At 47.4% G+C, this 19,639-nt stretch overlaps 1 protein-coding gene across 4 annotated transcripts in view; it reads left to right on the top strand.

Annotated features, from left to right (window-relative positions):
• LOC142579983 (uncharacterized) overlaps positions 1–19,639 on the top strand; it is a 105,417-nt gene that overhangs the window by 12,701 nt on the left and 73,077 nt on the right. For all 4 annotated transcript variants that reach the window (XM_075690685.1, XM_075690686.1, XM_075690683.1 and 1 more), the window contains one exon: positions 18,823–18,926. In XM_075690685.1, coding sequence (XP_075546800.1) covers positions 18,823–18,926 — 104 coding nt within the window. The remainder of the gene's footprint in view (positions 1–18,822; positions 18,927–19,639) is intronic.

The raw sequence follows: 19,639 nt of genomic DNA on the forward strand, positions 1-19,639 counted from the left end.
ACGACTATCACCCACAGTCCACGGTGTTATGCGTTTCGGGTGACTGCGCTACTTTACCACGCCCGAGTACTGCCTTGATCACTGTAGAAACAGACGATGATCCTCCCCATCTCGGAATCGCTAGAGGCAATCTGTCAGTCTTGTTGGCTCGACAGGTTTGCGTAGCCCGCGGCATCTTGCAGCTGTCGTCATGGACTGCTGACATTTTAGTGACCAGTTTCAGTCGTGAATACCAGCACTTCGCCTCATGAACTGCCATCGCCTATTTGGAGCCATTCAGTGACTCTCCTGCTTGTATAACTGTAGGGCACAATGATCGAGATTCTAACTGCGACATAGCAACCAACAGAAATATTGATGTGGATTCTAAATTATCAGGTGAACAACTAGCTAGCATTGGAAGCCTTTAAAGTCTTTTGCAGACTGTTTGGCTTCATCATCGAAGGTACGCCAAACGCCTATTGCGGAACAGAAAATTATTACAAATCCCAATGAAACACCCGTGCGCCAACGTGCGTACCGTGTTTGTTTTAAAGAGCAAGATGCCATCTGAAATCAAGTCCAAAAATGTTTACCAACGGCATCATACAGCCCTCCACCAGTCTATGGGCGTCATCTGTGGTTCTGATGGAAAAGAAAGACGGTACAATGCGTTTTTGTGTTGATTATCGCAAGTTTCACAACGGTACGAAGAAGGACGTTTATCCTGATCCCCGCATCGAGGACTCTTTGGACCACCTTCGACTTGCTCGATACTTCTCATCGATGGACCTTTGCAGCGGCTACTGGCATATAGAGGTTGATGACCGTGAGCGTTAGAAAACCGCACTTATTACGTCTCACGCACTCTACGAATTCAACGTCCTTCCTTTCGGATTGTGCTCAGCGCATTATGGACACAGTTCTATCGGGTCTCAAGTGGCAGTCATGTCTTGTCTATTTAGATGATATCGCTGTGTTTTCAGAAACATTTCAGCGGCATCCCCAGCGCTTACAAGCAGTTCTTGACGCATTTCGTAGTGCTGGCCGGTCTTTAAAGCCTGAAGATGCTATTTCGGGTATGACGAACTGAAATTTAGGCGATGTCATCCGCTACGAAAGCGTTCGACCAGACCCGACAAAACTATTGCTGTTGCTTCGTTTCCAACACCTTTGAACAAAAACTAACTCCGCCAATTTCTAGGGCTTTACGCATATTATCGACGCTTCGTGGCAAACTTTTCAAGGATAGCCGAATCTTTGCAATGGTTAACAGAGGATAATGTTCCGTTTGTCTGGGAGCAGGGCCAACAAGATGTCTTCTGTGAACTCCAGGAACGTCTGCACACACCTCCAGTTCTAGAACACTTTGTTGAAGACAGTGACAGCGATTTGCACACGGATGCCAGGAACGCTGGCCTTGGTACCATCCTCGTACAGTGGCAAGATGGAGCCGAGCGTGTTATTGCGCACGCAAGCCTCACTTTGTATCGAGCTGAAAGTAACTACTCCACTACGGAGAAGGAATGCTTGGCCATTGTGTGGGCAATTGCTAAGTTGCGACCATATTTGTTCAGACGATTGTTTCGAGTTGTGTCAGATCACCATTTATTGGCTTGGCTCGCCAGTCTGAAGGATCCATCTGACTCTCTTGCACGCTGGAGTCTTCGGTTGCAAGAATACGATATGACCACAGTGTTCAAGTCCAGGCGTAAAATCACCGATACCTACTGCCTGTCACGTGCTCCATTTCAACGGCCGCCATTCGACTTTGATGAAGCGGACGCATTTCTTTCCATTATCACAGTATGTGACATCAGCAAGCAACAGCGCGATGATTCAGAACACCGGACTCTCATCGACTACCTTCAGAACTATCTACTAGAGCCGCCTCGTATGTTCGTGCGCAAGTTATCCTCGTTTTTTCTCCGTCATGGCGTCCTCTACAAATTGTGTTTTCATTCGACCACAACCGCCTGCCTCTTTGTAGTGCCGTCTTCACTACGTCACGACATCCTGTCGGCCTCTCACGACGAGCCATCTTCGGGCCACTTGGGATTCGCACGGACGTTTTCACCCATGCGGCAAAAGTACTTCTGGCCTAACCTTCACCGTGACGTAAAGCATTACGTGAAGACATGCCGCGACTGCCAGAGACTCAAGACACCACCCGTGCTTCCCGCTGGACTTCTCCATCCCGCATATCCTCCGCGTAATCCTTTTCAACAGGCTGGCCCAGATTTGCTTCGACCATTCCCCACGTCGGGGCTCGTAACCGTTGGATCGCTGTTGCCACATATTATCTTACACGTTACATTGAAAGCCGAGCTCTCCCACAAGGCACTGCTAATGATATTGCAACCTTCTTTGTACATGGTATCGTACTCCGTCACTGCGCTCCAACAGTGGTTATAACAAACCGGGGCACAGCATTTACTGCGCAGCTCACAGAAGATATCATGTTTCTCATTGGTACAGTTCACCGCAAAGCCACTGCGTACCATCCGCAGACGAATGGGCTCACAGAAAGGCTAAACAAAACGCTCGCTGATATGATTTCCATGTACGTTAACATCGACCACAAAATTTGGGATGACGTTCTTCCATATGTTACGTTTGCATGTAATACTGCCTTCAAGAAGCTACCGGCTTCACCCCTTTTCACTTGATCCATGGCCGGGAAGCTGTCACAACGCTGGGCACAATGCTTTTACCCACGCACTGTTCTAGTGTTGTGACTGATGCTGCCGAATTCGCTCGATGCGCCGAGAGGCGCCCCAGCTCGCTCGAATGCGTATCCGCTACCAACAACACAAAGACGCCGACCCATACAATCTTCATCCCCGAGACGTCACTTAATAACCCGGTGACAAAGTATGGGTGTGGACACTGATCCGCCAGCGTAGTCGGTCGCAGAAACCTATGCGCCGCTACTTTCGACGTTATAGGATCGTGCAACGGTCCGGCGATGTCACATACGAAGTGATTCCTGAAGGAAAGGCACCACTCACCGTCCCCGACGCCCACGTCTGTCCAATGCAGTTCACGTCTCTAGGTTGAAGCTATACAACTCCCGCTGACCGCAAAGCTCTACACCTCTCTCACCATCTACGTCACCATCAACGGTATGACCGTGGCAATCTCCAGTGCATCAATGTTCCTCATCGAGAGCATGCCTCTAGGGAGCGGGGTAACGCCACGACCTTGACACAACTGACAACCACTCGGTGCAGTTCGGTGCCACATGCTAGGCATATGTTGGGTGGTTCCGAGCAGAAGACAGCGACGAAGGTGCCAGGACAGCTAAGTAAAAGATCTGTAGCGTCGACCGAAGTCTTTTGTGGCTTTTTCTATGACAATATGTTACCGTACGAACTCGCCCAACTTTCTATCCAGGTCTCCAGTCGTTGGCATGTGCGCTGGGCGAGTGAGTATTACCGGCCACTGAACTACCGTTCTCTTTATTCCGAAGCGCTGCCCTTATGACCTGATTCTTGGTCTCGACATCCGACCCACCATAACCACATTGACTACTCTACAGGCATTGTTTGGTTAGACGTGCTTTGCGTCTCTGTCCCCATTTCGTGTTGTACCTCCTTCTTTATGTTCTTTTGATTTCAGCCGGTTAGCATCTGAAGCAGCTGTTTCCGTGATTTTCAACTCGCATCCGCTTCTACGTGACGAGGACTATGTCATCTCTCAACTTATTCACATTGCTTTGACGTACAGTGTCGCCCTACCTGGTACTGTCGTCACTATTATGGACCACGCCGCCTCCCTTCCTGTCCTCACCTCTGAACTGTCTACCATACACTCCTGAACATTGTCCTGGCCCGTTTAACACCTTCGGGTGAGTGTCAAATCTCATTGCTCACTGCCGATGCTTCTGCCTCTGCCAGCATAACGCTGACGTCCTCTCGTCCGCGTTCGTCGCCTGAACCCGCTAATGACAAGAGGATCGCTGCCGACAATACTCCTACTTAGAATACGAAACTTCGCTGCCTACTTTTGAACTGATGTTCCCTTGTCCAGCTATTTATCATAATCTTTGTCTTCTGCATTATACTTTCAGTCCGACTCTTACACTCTCCCTTCTAAGGTCCTGAATCATTTGTTGTAACTCGTTGGCAATACAGCTGACTAGATCTATGTCATAGGCAAACCGAAGGTTGTTGAGGTACCCGCCGTCGATCCTTACTCTTGAGCCTTGCCAGTTTAATAGCTTGAATATTTCTTCCAAGCAAGCAGTGAACAGCATTGGAGAGATTGTGGCTCCTTGTCTGACTCCTTTCTTTATAGCTATCGTCCTACTTTTCTTGTGTAGAATTAAGGTGGCTGTGGAATCTCTGTAGATATTTTCCAGGGTATTTACGTAAACGGACGGTACTTTTTTTTGTTTGTTTATTGCGATGAAGGCTTCCTCGATTACGCAATATCTCTATGACTGCTGGTATGCCTACTGAATCAAATGTTTTTTTCGTAATCTGTTAAAGCCATATAGAGAGGCTTATTGTACTCTGTGAATTTCTCGATAACCTGCTTAATGACATAGACGTGATCCATTGTAGATTATCCCTTCGTGATGCCAGCCTGTTCCCATGGTTGACTAAAGTCCAGTGTTGCCTTTGTTCCATTGGAGATTATTGTGGTAAATATTTTTCATAATAATGGTAGTAAGCTAATTTTTCTATAATTTTTCCATTCTATAACGCCTCCCTTTTTGTGGATTTGTGTAATGTTTGCATTCCTCCAGTTTTCTGGGACCCTTCATGTCGACAGACACTTCGTATGGAGAGCCGCCAGTTTTACTGTTATTATTCCTCCTCCATCTTTGATTAAATTAACTGTCATTCCGTCCTCTCCTTCCGCTTTTCCCCGTTTTATGCCTTGCAAGGCCTTTCTGACCTCATCTCTAGTTAAAGGAAGAATTTCTGTATACCGTTCATAATTGTTTCGAATAAAGTGCGCCTGTGTCCTCTGGGTACTGTACAGGTAAGCCCAGAATTCTTCCGCTGCTTTTATTATACCTTCGAGATTGCTGATGATATTAGCCTGCTTGTCTTTCAGTGCATACATTTTAGTTTGTCCTATGCCAAGTTTCCTTCTCGCTGATTTCAAGCTGCGTTCATTTTGTACGGCTTCTTCAGTCTTTCTCACGTTTTAATTTTGAATATAACATATTTTCGTCGTGTTGATCAGTTTTGACAGTTCCGCGAATTCTATTTTATCTCTTGAGTTGGACACTTTCATTCTTCGTCGTTTCTTTATTAGGTCCTTTGTTACTTGGGATAGCTTGCCTACTGGTTGCCTTGGTGCCTTGCCTCCCACTTCTGTTGCTGCTTGTGAAGTCAGCCTCATTACGATTTCATTCATTGCCTCTATGTCATCATCATCATCATGTCTGTATTCTAAGGCTTCATATTTGTTTGGAAGTACCAGCCTAAATTTGTCTGCTTTTAACCTTACTGCCTCTACGTTGACCTGTCTTTTTCTTGACCAATTTTACATTTTCTACGTTCAAATTGAGGTAAATCCTAGCCCTCACTAACCTATGATCACTGCACTTTATGCCGCTTATCACTTCTACATCCTGCACTACGCTGGGACCAGCAGAAAGTATGAAATCAATTTCATTTCTTGTTTCACCATTAGGGCTTTTCCAGGTCCACTTTCTGGTGCTACGCTTCTTGAAAATGGTGTTCATTATTCGAAGCGTATTCCTTTCTGCGAATTCTACCAGCATCTCTCCTCTAGCATTTCTGGAATCGACGCCGTAGTTAGCAACTGCATGTCCAGCCGCCTGCTTTTTGCCCACTTTTGCACTGAAGTAACCCATTATTACCGTATACCGATTTGCACTTTTCTCATCGCTAATTCACCATCTGCATAAAACTGATCTACTTCCTCATCGTCGTGACTAGATGTGCGAGTGTACACTTGCACTACAGTTATTCTATTCCTCTTATTAAGTTTGATTACGACTACTGCTACCCTCTCGTTATTGCTGTAGAATTCTTCAATGTTGCCCACTATGTCCTTATGGATTTGGAATCTTACTTAGTATTAGTTCTTATCAGGTACATCTCTATAGCAGAGGACATGGCTGTTGTTTAGCAATATGCAAGCCTCACCAGTTCTTCTAATCTCACTGAGGCCAATAATATCGGAAACAACGTCTGATAGTTCCACAAAGAGTCCTGCTACGCTAGCCTCATTCGAGGGGGTTCGGGTGTTAAACGTTGCAAGGGTCACTTTCCATTGGCGCCCTTTCCGGAACTAGAGATTCTTAGCACCCTCTGCTGGATAACAGGTCTGACCACCGCCTTCGTCAGGTGCTCCGCAGATGCTGAGAACTGAGGGCCATTGGTTAATTGTAGATATTATTTATCATTAGGGAGGTTGTGCCCGAATACTGCACCATCGAGGCCAATTCCTGTTCTGGTGAGGGAGTGCGTTTGTTCAAGCATAGTGGGCCTTCCTAATTTGGTTGCAAGTGGATTTGTATAGCCCCACTCACTCTCGACATCTTTAGTCAGTGTCAGTCGTCACTCCAAGCCTGCAGATGTGGTGCACTGGAGAATGTAAAAAAAAAACGGCGGGCGGGGGATTTCAACATCCGGCTACCGCAACCGAGCATTTTACATAGCTCATTAAGATAGTCCCGCAGCAGGCAGCAAGGCTACCTTATTGCCGATAAGTCCGGCCCAGAGGGCCCTACATGCCTAAGAGATCCGCTAAATTGTTGTAGATTGCGCGATATAGTGACAATTTTTGGTGGCCCTAAATTCTTGTTTCCCGAATCTCACGCATGCACGTTATCTTGAACGCGCCTAGGTACACGATATATTTTCGCTGAATTTGAACAACTTGCAAAACTCGTGTGTAAAAATAAAAAAGGGAAAAGTTTCCGCGCTTACCGAGAGGCCCCGAGTCGCGTATCATCCGCTCGTCGCGTTTGCTTGTCTCTTGGCATCCGAAAACTAGCGCTCCCGGTTAGCTATTCAGAATGGTCAGTCGCGCCGCCGTATCAACACCCCTCTAAGCATCGCACAAAGCAGGCGACCTTGACAGCTCCCAGTGGTGTCTTCGGCCTTTCTGCAGCTTTGGACAGCGGTTATACTGGAGCTAATGAGATGGACGAAAAGGGGGGGGGGGGTAACTGACCCCGTAGTTTTTCTGGGAAAGCTGCGGGCCTACACGCTAGGCAGTTGGGAATTGTACGCCTCATTTAACCTACAGTGTTGCCTTCTTCGATCAGTTAGCCATGGCTTGAACATTTCGCGCTTGTAAGATAATGACGGTCGCAATATCATTCTCGCGAATACAAACGAAAATAAGCAAGAAAGAATAACTGCAGATGTACACGAACGGAATGGAGGCATATACGTTCGTTCTGACGTGCTGAAATCTTGTGTGTTAACTTTACAGCCAGGTGTTGTTGTTACTTGCTTTTTCTTATTATTCGCGTGAATATTGCAAACAAAAACCTTGCCGTTATTTTTCTGTATACCATTCACGCGGAAATTTCTCATCCTCAAAGAACGCCCGTTTTGGCAGCGCGCCTCGTATGTTGCTGCGGATACAAGTGGATACCGCGGCTACCTCTTCACACCACCGCCCACAAATTGATGACCCGGACAAGCGAGCCCTGCCAAGTCAGCATGAAACCATAAATTGGTGAACCGGCCGACCGAGCCCAGACATGTCCGTGTCAGCACACCGACTCTACTAAGGCAAGTGACGTGGCGTCACGCAGTCTGGCAGACGTACCGCAGTTGTACGATGTCTGGAAGTTCTACTTCGACATGCCGGGCATCTGGTTGATCTAGATGGCCTGTCATTTCTTTCTCAACAAGGTTACAGGCTCCGGATAGGTTCCAGGCTCCGGCTAGGTTCCAGGCTCCGGCTGCCCTTTCCGGGACCCGACTGCTATGACGACTTTCGGGCAGCCGTCTTTGCTCACTATGTCACCGTGAGTGGTCACTAAAAATTGCTCTCGCAACTTCAACCGCCGCGTCATTCCGCGGCTTGTCGTCCCACATTGCCTGCGTCCACCGGGTACCCATGGTCAGCACGCGCCGGCCCCAGAATCAGACCTCTTTTATGTTCGTGAGCCTGCTCCCCAGATCCAAGTCCGCTGCACGACGATGCTTTCCAAAGCAGGCACTGGACCGAACCTAAGCGTTTCGAGCTATTCTACGGCACACGGCTCTCTTTTCTTGGACGTCCTTGCAAGCTATCCGCTGTCCATTCAGGGACACCTCACTGGTTACCTATACAAAGGCTTTCCCACCCACTAGGAGCAAATTTCACTCTTGCAGGCACGTTGACGTCACAAGCACAACCTTGGCGATGCGTTCACCGACCACCGCGACCCTGATGCTATCCGCTTTCGAGCTTCCACCGGAAGCAGCAGCTGTGGGGCGACTTCCCACTATAGTATCACAGTAGCTGCGCCTCGCTCACAGCGTAGGTTGCCGGTGCTGCTTAGTACATCTCTTTCAGATTGCTTGGATCTGGTACTGCCAACGATGACATGATCTGCTCAATTTTCCTGGACTTTACCGTAGGACTTTATTTGAATCGCACTTCCCACTAGGAGGGGGGCCCTGTAGCGGTGCGACTATCACCTCCAAAGGAAGCGAAGAAGAAGATGGCTTCACGTGTAGTCAGCACGAGAAAAGAACACGCTAGCCCGTTTGACCTGAGTGGCTGCGGTGCTAGCCTCTCCCTAGATCCCGCGGGAGCATGGCTGGCCTGCCTAAATATACCGTGGGTACGGCGGCCACCTCTTTGCGCCGCCTCCCACACATTACCACTAGTATTGTAACTCCCATCCATCGAGCTCCGTATTGTGTTTCTGTTGCCGAGGTGGAAATCGAGGTGAGCGAAGTGACAAAGGTGCCAGATAACTTCGTGAAACATTGGGCTTACCCGTGTACCTGGCAAGTCATCCTCGTGAATGAAACCGGTACACGTGGATTTGCGTTGACTACCACCATATAAACAAGGTTGCCGAAAAAGTCCCCTTTCTTTGTCTCGCATCTAACCTGCTCTTATTGTTTTTATGGTGCACTTTATTTTTCATTTATTGGCTTCCATTCGTAATACTGGCCGATTCCTGTTTCCGAGAAGAACAACGAGAAGACTGCTTTTATTACACAAGGAAGTCTTTACGTATTCCGAGTTATAGCCCTTCGGCGTCTGAAACCCACCAACGCATTCGAGTGAAAGATGGACACTCTTCTAGTAGGTTTGGAACTGCCAATTTGCTTTTCGTATCTCAACGATCTATTCAATTTTGCCCCAACATTTGAAACGTACCGTCTGTGCTTGCGACTGTGCTTGCTATTTTCCTTGCCACCAACCTTCAGTGAAATGCGTCAAAATATAGCTTCGGTTGCCACGAGATCACTGTCCTTGGACCCATCCTCAACACTTAGCCGATTCAGCGTGAACGTGGCAAATGTGGCGTTGTCCGCACCTTCGTCCGTGCTCGGTTCAAAGCTATATTGGCTTGTCCTCGTACTACCAACACTTTGCTAAAATTTTCCTGACATTCCTCGTCCTCGCACCGAGTTTCTGATGAAGGATGTCACTTTGTTAAAAGGAAGAAAACGGTTTCATTACGCTCGTTGAACGCCTCTCAGACTCCCCAATTTTATCCCCACGCCACATTTCTGCACCCACGGAGGTCTTTAGAGACGCTAGTGGATACGACGTCAGCACTGTTCTAGCTCAGACCCTGAGTGATTGAGAAGGCGAGCTCGCTTATGCTAACGGGCTGCTTTCGTCCCCAAACCCAGTTACTTTATAAACGAATTAGGGTGTTCTTAAGAGTCTGCGTAGTCGCGAGATTGCGTCCGTACTTGCATGGTCGCTCATTTCATGTGATTGCTGATCACCATTCACCATGCTGACTGTTGTTGCTGAAGGAACTTCCAGTTCAACTTGGCTGGGCATAGCGATTGCAGGAGTACGCAATATAAATCCGAACGTTTACACCAAGGCACTCTCTCCTTGTCTCTCTATAGAGCGAATCCCTCTAGTTCACAGACGGGAATTTGCATGTTGATGGCGCCGCAACTTTTTAGTCGTTCCTGCGCACATTCAGTCTATCACCCTCTATTGACTGCGCGACGAGCGTACCACTCGGCACTTCAGCATTACCTGCACCTGTGACTGAGTCTGCTTGTTTCTTCTGGCCCGGCCTTCAGCGTCTTTTGCGCCGATACATTTGCGCTTGAGACGTAGGACAACGCTGCTAACTCCCTTCCACGCTTCCCCCTAGTGTTCTTCAGCCGATTAAAATTTCTACCCAACTTTTTTTTCTTTTTTGGTGTAGGACTCGATCTACTTGACCATTTTCCAATGTCCATTGCACCAAATGCGTGTCTTTTGCGGGTGATAAGGCCACCCCCTCCACCGCTGCACCATCCTTGGCAATCTGCTAGGCCACGGGCGTCACGGGTATTCCTTCTGCACAATGTTTCATCGCATCGAAAAGATTGCGCATATCCAGTGCATTTGGCGCCAGTGAAAGATAATCTGCTGGTGAAAAGTAATCCGGAGTCCCCCGCCACGGCGTACCTCATAAACAAATCGTAGTTTTCGCCCATAAAAGCCCAGAATTCTGTTGCACCACGGCACTCGTCGCGTTATACACAGGAATCACAAATGCTGCTACTTATGGAAACTCATTGAAGAAATTCATCAACCAGGCTATACAGCCCGCTCAGTCGCCCCTTTATCACCATCAAGGAAATGGCCTTACCGAACGCCTCCACAGAATACTGAGTGACATGACTGCTCTGTACGGTGCCGTAGAGCACCGCTACTAGGACATCGTTCGGCCGTATGTTACTTTAACATATAGCCCACCCGCCATGAGGTAGCTCGTTAATCGCCGCTTTACGTACTTTTTCGCCGTGATCAAATTTTGTATCTGGACAACGTATATTCCAATGCACTACAGTCGACTAGCACTTGTCTCCAATAAGCAATATACCTCGCTGCCCAGGCCTGTCAGATTGCACGCATCCACCGAGGAATTCCGAGGCTTACCGAAAGTCCCACTGCAGCAGGCACCCTATAGAGTTTTAGTTTTCTTCTGGTTCCCTCTTGCTCCTGTTGTCAGCTTCTCGTCATTTTGGCCTACACAAATAATTTTTGTCGCGTTATTCAGCTCCCTACAGGATCCTACGACTAATTTCGGATGCCACATATATTCAAATTTATGCCGCCGACTGTGCTGCATCGTCAGTCCGAACAAAAGCGGATGTTATTACCGCTTCTTCTTTGAAAAACTACATGACTGTGAGCACTGCACCACAATGGCTTGCTGAGGCACGGCGTTTGATTCCCGGCGACGTATGCTCGCATGAAAGTAGCCGACTAGCAAACTAAAACGACGAAGACGGGGTTCACTGTCATGACCCAGCGGCTGCCGGTGCAACACTTTGAGACTAAATTGTACCTGCTGTGCTGGCCATGTGGCTTCCGTTTGCGCTTCCTTCGGCGTCGGAGCAATATTTTTGAGATGCTTTATCAAATCGACAGTGCTGCCATCTTTTTTGCCGCTTTTTTCGCGGCGTACACCTTCCCTTTTCAATCCTACGACTTATATCCTGTCCCAGATGCGTTAGGGAAATGAACCGGGGCGCCCCGTTATTTCTGGTATAGGCACTGCAATTGAAAATAAATCTACGTATGTGGACTGTGTTGTTAGTACCACGCGCTATAACATAACGCTGTCTCACTTTCTTTCTCTTCCAATATGGCAATCAGCCCTCGAAGACTGTGCAAAAATTTTTAGGCCACCGCCACTTCGTTTGTCTCCCACGCGACGTCGCGAAAGCCGCAGTATGACGTGAGCACCTCGAATATACATGACTACCACGAATGAAAGACAAATAATTAGCGCTAATTTTACGCCTTTTTCGCCATTAGCCCTTGCCATTAGTTCAAAGCTTTCGCACTCTGCCCACATCGCTTGTCTGCTACGCGAAGTCACAAAACCGCGAAAGCTCACCGCGTCAAAGGTACGTGTACGCGTTCAAGATGTGTTAGTATGCCTAACAAAAGTGAATTCTGTTCTAAATAGCCTCAGACTGCCCTCTTCTAAAAGGAAAAAAAGATGGCTACCCGACAATGGTTCTCGCACTGGCTGCTCGGAGCTGCCCTGAGCATCGATTTATTTCCGTGTAATAAATCCTTTTGCGTGACAGCGTACCATTAAGGAGCCCTTTCGGTACATATGCGACATCGCTCACCCACCTCTTGACAATGACAAGAACTTTACTGAAGCGTTCTGAGAAACTTGACTGGAGGGATCTGAAGGCACCCCAATCAAGTTGGTGGCACCGCCCACGTCGGGACCGGGAGGTAGTGACTCTCTGCGACGTCATGGGCACTCTGGACGGCCGGTAGTTGGTGCGTGAATTCCGAGCTATTCAGCAAGGCGTCCTACTTGGACTTGTGTGGAAGTCCGGAGCCTGCGTTGTACGGGAACAGCCAGAGCATGTGGTAAAAGGTACAGCATGCGTGACTGCACTTGGAGCACAACTGCAGCAAGTTTGATTCTATCCAACTAAGTGCTCGTGGCGTGAAATACGATCTCGTCTGTAAGAGCCTGAAAATAGCGGCCTGAGCCCTATTCAGTTTCGGGCTTGCGGGAGGCAATTCCCTCTTCCTTTGTCTTTAATGGGACGTAATTTTGCGATAGGTGGTAAAGGGATTTTTGAAGGCGCATCTCTTTGGGTGAGCTGGACGGCTATCTCGGGCGCGGTTCGTGAATCAGCGCGCCAGGGAGTTGGCCTGCTCGTTAGGGTTGCAACCCGCTTCCTTAGTTATATCGTTCACGTGGGCTGGGAACCAATTGCTAAGCTATGTCCCTGCAGTTTCCTCACCCGTAGTACTACGAAGGGATCAGTTGACGATGGCAGCTTCGTGTTTAAAAACTAGAGCAGACGAGAAAGCCCTGACTGCCGTCCGCGAGTCAGAGAAAATGGTCGTCGGGACTTTTGAGGCTTGAAGAGCCAAGGCTATCACGGTTTCATCAGCCTCGTTCACGTATTTACTGTAGATTGACGCGACACTGATAAGTTATAGGCGCGTGTCAACGACCGAGATTGCAAACCTGTCTTCGCTGCCGTATTTGGCGGCGTCGACAAATATAGCATCTGCCGCGTAAGGACCGATTCCCTGAAGGATGGCTCTAGCTCGTGATCTTCTGTGACCTTCGTTATATATCTGGTGTATGTGCCGTGGTACGGGCTCTACCTTTATACGCTCCCGGGATGATTTATAAGGGGGTATCTGTCGAGCCAGTATAGGGAGTACACCATCTTCTTCAAGAATCCTAATGCCCGGCTTAGTTGATGAAAGCCTGGAGATCTGAGCAATAAACTGTTCTCCAAATTATTCACGTTTGGTGTTGTGCATTCCGAGTTCGAGCAGTTTTACTGTGCTAGCGGACTGTGCAATACTGGGTATTCTTGTGACGCCAGACCTGATGAGCGTGTCGAGTTTGTTCTCTTCAATTTTGTTCCATTCCATGCCGTGTGTGTAACATGACTGGTGAAAAGAGCTTGGAAGACCCTAAGTAAATGGTACTCCTTGAGTCTTCCCTTGAGTATACAGCTCGCCTGCTCGCCTAGCATGTTGAGAGCTTCTGCATATTACAGCCCCAAGCGTTGATTAAAATTCCTAAAATTTTGATACAGTTCACCCTAGAAATGGGGTGTCCTTCTCATGTCGCAATTTTGACTGGCAGCATTTCCAGAGGCTCGGGTTTCCTAACGCCCTGCCTGGACTGTCTGAAGTGAAGGAGTTCGGATTTGGTCGGTGAAGCCTAGAAACCTGTGCATGTAAGAAATTATTCGGTTATTTCTATAGCCGGCTGGAGAGATTGCTCTAGATCTGCCAGACATCCCCCGGGGACCGTACTTTGATTCCATCTGCCCAGATTGCATGGCCTATTTTCGGGAGTTCGGCCAGCGTTTCGCACAGGTTATGCATGACGATATTGCGTAGTAGCGGGGATAGGACCGAACCCTGCGGGGTTCCCCAGTCGCCCAGTTCGTAACGGCCGGCCGAGATCGTCCCCAGTCGACGGAGCGCTTTCCTTTCTTATAGGAACGATAGCGTGAAATTAAATAATTTCCGCACCAGGCTGAGAGAAGAAATTTCGTTCAAGCTGTGTTCGTCGGCCACGTTATCAAAGGCCTTTGTGAGGTCGAGTGCAATGGTTCCTTGGAGGTCCCGCGTCTCGTCGAATGTGAATCTATTCAGGAGGAGCATCGCGTCCTGCATGGAGACTCTCTTTCTAAAGCCTATTAGATTATGCCTAAATTGTTAGTGGTTTTCTATGTGATCAACCGTTTGATTGTGCAATGGATGCTCGACCACTTTGCAGCTATACGATGCTAGAGACATGGGGCGCAAGTTATTTATGTGCGGAAGTTTCCCTGGTTTGGGGATGAACACCACCTTAGCAGTACGTCATTCCGACGGCACCTGTCCCGAGCTCCACACGTCGTTTATCTCTGCCGTTAGGATATCGATGGCCTTGGCCTCCAGGATCGAAGGAGTTTCTTGGTGACCACGTACGTGTCCTATTTTCGAAATTGTGAAGGGTTCGTTTAATTCTGGCCTCTCTGGACCCGTGTATGCCACTCTCGCGTTTCTGCCTTGCGAATGTTCTTCCTTGGCGGCTAGGTAGGTTTGCGTCAGGTCGTTGACAATTGCTTCGTTCTTGAGGCCCGAGATGACCAGCTTATGTATGAGCCTATCGACGGCGAGATTTAACACACTCATTTACGGTTTGTCGTTCAGGAGGACTTTAAGAAGATTCCACTTACTACCTTTTTTCATACAACCATCCGTTACGTTGAACGTCTCGCCCCACTGTTGCGGAGCCGGCTGCCTTGAATACCAGTATATTTCCATGGTTATCGACGCTAGTTTAGCTCGCAGTGCTCGTAATTTCTGCATTTTCCACCTCTCTGAGAGAGCGTGTTTAGCCTCCGGGACATGCGCCAACTGCGAGTCAATTTTGGGGACTTCAAGATGTGTGATGATTTCATTGGTCGCGTTTTTGATGTCCTAGGTAATATTGGCAGTTAGATATTTGAAGGATTAGCTTGAGAGGCCCGTTTCGGCTCGAAATTTTCGGAAAAAATCACAATCGACCTATTCGCACTTGAGCGGAGGTTTGGGTTTGACCTGCACCGCGATTTCGAGAACGTAGGGATCACTACCCGAGTCCTCCTGGAGATTACCTCACGTGCCCCCAATATATCGGAAGAATGCGAATGCGTTGTGTCTCGACTGCCCGAAATAACCCTTTTGGTGGGAAACCTAGGATCCGCAACAAAAGTGTGGTTAGAATCGGAAATATATTCGGCTGTTTGTGCCCTTCTTGCTGTTAAACCCGTCTTCGCATTCCGTGTTGGGAGCATTGAAGTCCCCGCTATTAAGGGGGGCGTGTATTTGGCTGCCTTGATTGCGCAATAAATTAGTGCAAGAGAGTCTATATTCCTATGCACAGGTGGACTATAGACGTTAGGAATAAAGACATTCGTGTTCCTAGATCTAGCGGGCACGATCTGGATCAGTTGCGCTTTTAGTGTGCTCCAATATATTTGAACAGTGTGCTCCACAAAGGAGACCTTCTTTTTAACTAAGGCGGCAATGCCTCTCCCCGTTTCACTTTTGTACCCTACTTGTACGATAGCTCGATAGAGGGATCTCCTTCTCGGCGAGCGTCTCCTTCACTAAGATGAGATGTGGCTTGCCTCCCACCAACCTGACGAGCTGACCTAACGGAGCATTGCGCCCCTGGAAGGTAGCGCAGTTTCACTACCACATTGTGACGGTTTTGTTATTTTTGATCGTCATCTTGTTTACCTTGAAATTTTCAGAAACCTTTGGCGCCCCCGTCTGGATTTGAGCCGGTTGGGAGCGGTTCAGAATATGTGTTTGTTCAGTATGCTTGGAGATAAAGTATTCTGTACCTTATTTGGGTACACGGTGTCTTTCTTCGCTTGCTGCTAAGACAGGGCCACCGCCATGACCAGGGCTTGAGCTAGGAGTACTACGTCTGCTTTGGATACGTTGAGGCCTCCCTTAGAGTGCGCGATAATTTTGATCTGTTGCTTGAGGAGCTTCGAAAGTCGCGAAGCGGCAGTTAGTTGCGACAAAAGATTTTTAGCCAGTCCCTTGGCAGTGTGATAGCCAGGCGGCTTGTTCATGGTGCCCCATTGGCCATCTCATAATGGCTTGCTCTTCGTCCCCTGATTTATACGGGTGCAGAGGGCGGTGATCCACCCAGCACCGTTGAGATCTTCATGCCAACTCATCGTAGCTAAAGATCCATTCTAGCGGCATTTTTAGAGTGCCGTTCCACACCGCCACTATTTTCGACGAGCCACCGCAAGTTAAGTAAGCATAAGCAGACCAATTGACACCGGCACTACTCTCCTCATCCAGTTATCTACCTTCACTGCTCTGGCTTCACCAAATCGGAACGCCCTCCACGTGAACTTGCTCCTCGCCTCTGGTAAGCCATGGAAATAAGGAAAGCTCCTCAATGTTGGCGGTGCTATCAACTTTAAAAGTAAACAAATGTTAGCTCTTATAAATGAGCAGAGCGTTTGACTATGCTTTTGAAACAAAGCTGTTGGTTACCGCCCTGTGCTCGCGTAGGTGGTTCCGTAATTTTTACGCCTGGAGATCAGAATAGTTTTATGTTATAGAGCCGAAGGTTCCGGATACTTTTCATAATTTACAACGGATAGAGATAATTTAAGGGAAATAATTTTGGACGCCGAAATTCCCGATAGTAGCATTCTGGTGACACCTCAGTTCACGTCCCTGTATGCAAATATGCCGCACAGCGAAGCCCTTACGCTGTCATGAAGGCAAATGCGGAATAAGAGCTCGATCAACCCATTGATATTGATACTGTTGGTAATCTCATGAAGTTCATCCTCGAATTAAGCAATTTTGTATACAATAATTTACCATACGTTTTAGTCAAGACAAAATCAGTTCGCCCTATGGTAAGTCGCAACTGCTGAGGCAAGCTTACGATGTTCGAATATCAACTACAACGAAGCCCATCCGTGCGTTACCTTTTCTTATCATTACTCATCCCCAGCTGTAAATGTTTTTGGCGTTACCCTGACAGTCTTAAAAAGATGGCTATCCACAAAACTTTTCTGTAAACCGACCTACAGCTACCCGCTCATAAACTTTCAGAGCAGTCACATCCGGCATTGTCAGACGCAAGTACCCTATAGCAAGACGCATAGAATTAACAGGTTATGCTCCAATCGTGATGACTTCCTGTCAAACGGCCAATAACCAAAATACGTCGTTGTTTTGAAATATCGACCGCAAATAGTTGATACGGCCATAAAGCATGTGGACCAGCTAAAGCAGGTCGATGCCAACGCCAATCGCACAACTCCGAACATATCTGAGGTGAAACTCATCTTGGCTTACTCTACATCCGCGAAAAAATTGACTGCCACACTGAAATGAAAGCACAATCGTAAATCTCACGCCACAACCCTTGCCAAAGTACCCCCATCAAAGCATGTCAAAATGTCAGGTGACTCCTTTGATGAAATCAGAGAAGTGATGCTTAAATCCAGTTTTTGCTGGCATCATGAAAGGAAGGGAAAGTCGCGAATCTTAATTCACCTCAAAATTCAGCACTCGGGTGTCAGGCACAACAGAGGCAAACTCGCAAGCCTGCCATCCCATACCTAACCTCAGTTCATTGCGTTTCTCGATATTTCGCCGGCATGATAGGAAAGCTAACTACAATAACGTCATGCTAATGTCAAGTTTATAATAACGTGTTCGCGTTTTCTTGGAACGTCGAACAGCGTTATTGTGTTATTTTATACATTCAGTACCCTTTACGAATTTTTCATGTACCGCATTGCTCGAACTTTTGTATTTGCTTCTAATCCCATGGATCTCTTCACCTGTGCTTGCCTTGCCATATGCGCTTTCTGTCAATTTCTTTTAAAGCAAAACAAATGTACGTGCGCACTTCCTATATAAATTCTGTTTGATATGCGTAATGCTCATATGGCGATTAGTGTTGCACGTTATGCTTGTGATTATTTCGCACGCGGTTGAATCTTGTATTTTGAGTATCCTCGGCATCGACAGCCATAACACTGCCAAATCTTCCAGCGCATTTCAGCAATATTTTAGAAATAGTTTTAAAAGCCTGCGCACTACCTTTTACTCGTCATTCTGATGAAGGCAGGCCCACTAGCCAAAACTTTTGGAAAGTAAAAAAGGTGTATACCCATCCAACGTTATCATTTTTGACGCTACACCAATGCAGCCAACCTGCTTTTACACATTCACATGCACACAGGCACACACACGCGCATACATGAGCTGCATCCGAGAGAGAGGTGGACATCACTTGGACGAGAAATTGCAACACAGGTTAAACTAATAAAAAATTCCGCAACATTTTTTTGATTATTAGCTTTCCGTCACGTATTTGAGTTTGCGAATTGTAGTCGGTAATATTTCAAAGCGCGTGCACTTGGAATTAAGTTCCAGAAAGATACTAGTTTGGCGATATGCGCCATCATTCGTTCCGTAAAAGTGAACTGTTGTTCTGCAATTTTTTTACCAATACGCTCTTTTATGCATTGAAGTGCAGCATTAACTCAAATGCCGATGTGTGTTCCACACTTTGGAAAATAATATAAACCTAAGGAATGGTTCCCTGGTTTGTATGGACAAGTTATGGTGTTATCTGCGAAGAATATTGACCTGATCACCTCTCCATTGTCTTTTTTGAAGACGAGCTACGTTACCTGGCCGAAGACAGCGACAGTACACAGATTCTCACCGATCAAAAGTACACGCAGAAAGTCGTCAAAGTAGCGGAGGCACTGAATATGAAGGTAAGCAGCCACATGAAAACTGGGATTTTAATGAAATTTCATCAATTCACGTAGTTATTATGTGAAGTTTCTGTTCAACTGAAGCAGCAGGTTTGGGCTATTAGTAACAAACAAGCATGTGCATTTTGTTCCTGCTCTGCTGCATTATGTCCATATTTCTTTCTTTCTTCCTTCCTTCCTTTCATTCTTTCTTTCTTTCTCTTTTCTTCTTTCCTTTCCAAGAAAAATGTACTACTTCATACGTGCATCAGGCTGGCCGTATTATGGTATGATGTGCGTTTCTGCAACAACACAATGCTGATGTTTATTTTCATTTTACCAATATTCATGCTCAGCTAGTCTTGTTTGCGTATCATGGTTCATTCCTCACTGGTTTAGTTCAACAGCGCCTGAAAGGTGCGTCATAGAAACGACACCTTTCCTTCCTTGAGTGCAAATACGAGACAGTGGGGAAACTATTTTTCATGTAACAAAACTTTTTTTCAGTACTTGCCTAACCCCGCAGGGGCGTCTGCGTCAGCAGGCGTTTGGTGTGTTACGACACCACGTACGCGAGCCCACGAGGGTTGGACCCTCCCGTGTGTAGCCGTGCGCGGCTTAACCGTGTCTGGGGAAAGGGGAATCCTGGAGGTTGAGCCGATGCTGGGTGTTTGGACCTTTAAGGCCCCGCGGCGGAGGCAACACACCTCTTCGGCCTCTGCTTCGCATAGACG

This window comes from Dermacentor variabilis, chromosome 4 (genome assembly GCF_050947875.1).
Source record: "Dermacentor variabilis isolate Ectoservices chromosome 4, ASM5094787v1, whole genome shotgun sequence".
NCBI lineage: Eukaryota > Metazoa > Arthropoda > Arachnida > Ixodida > Ixodidae > Dermacentor > Dermacentor variabilis.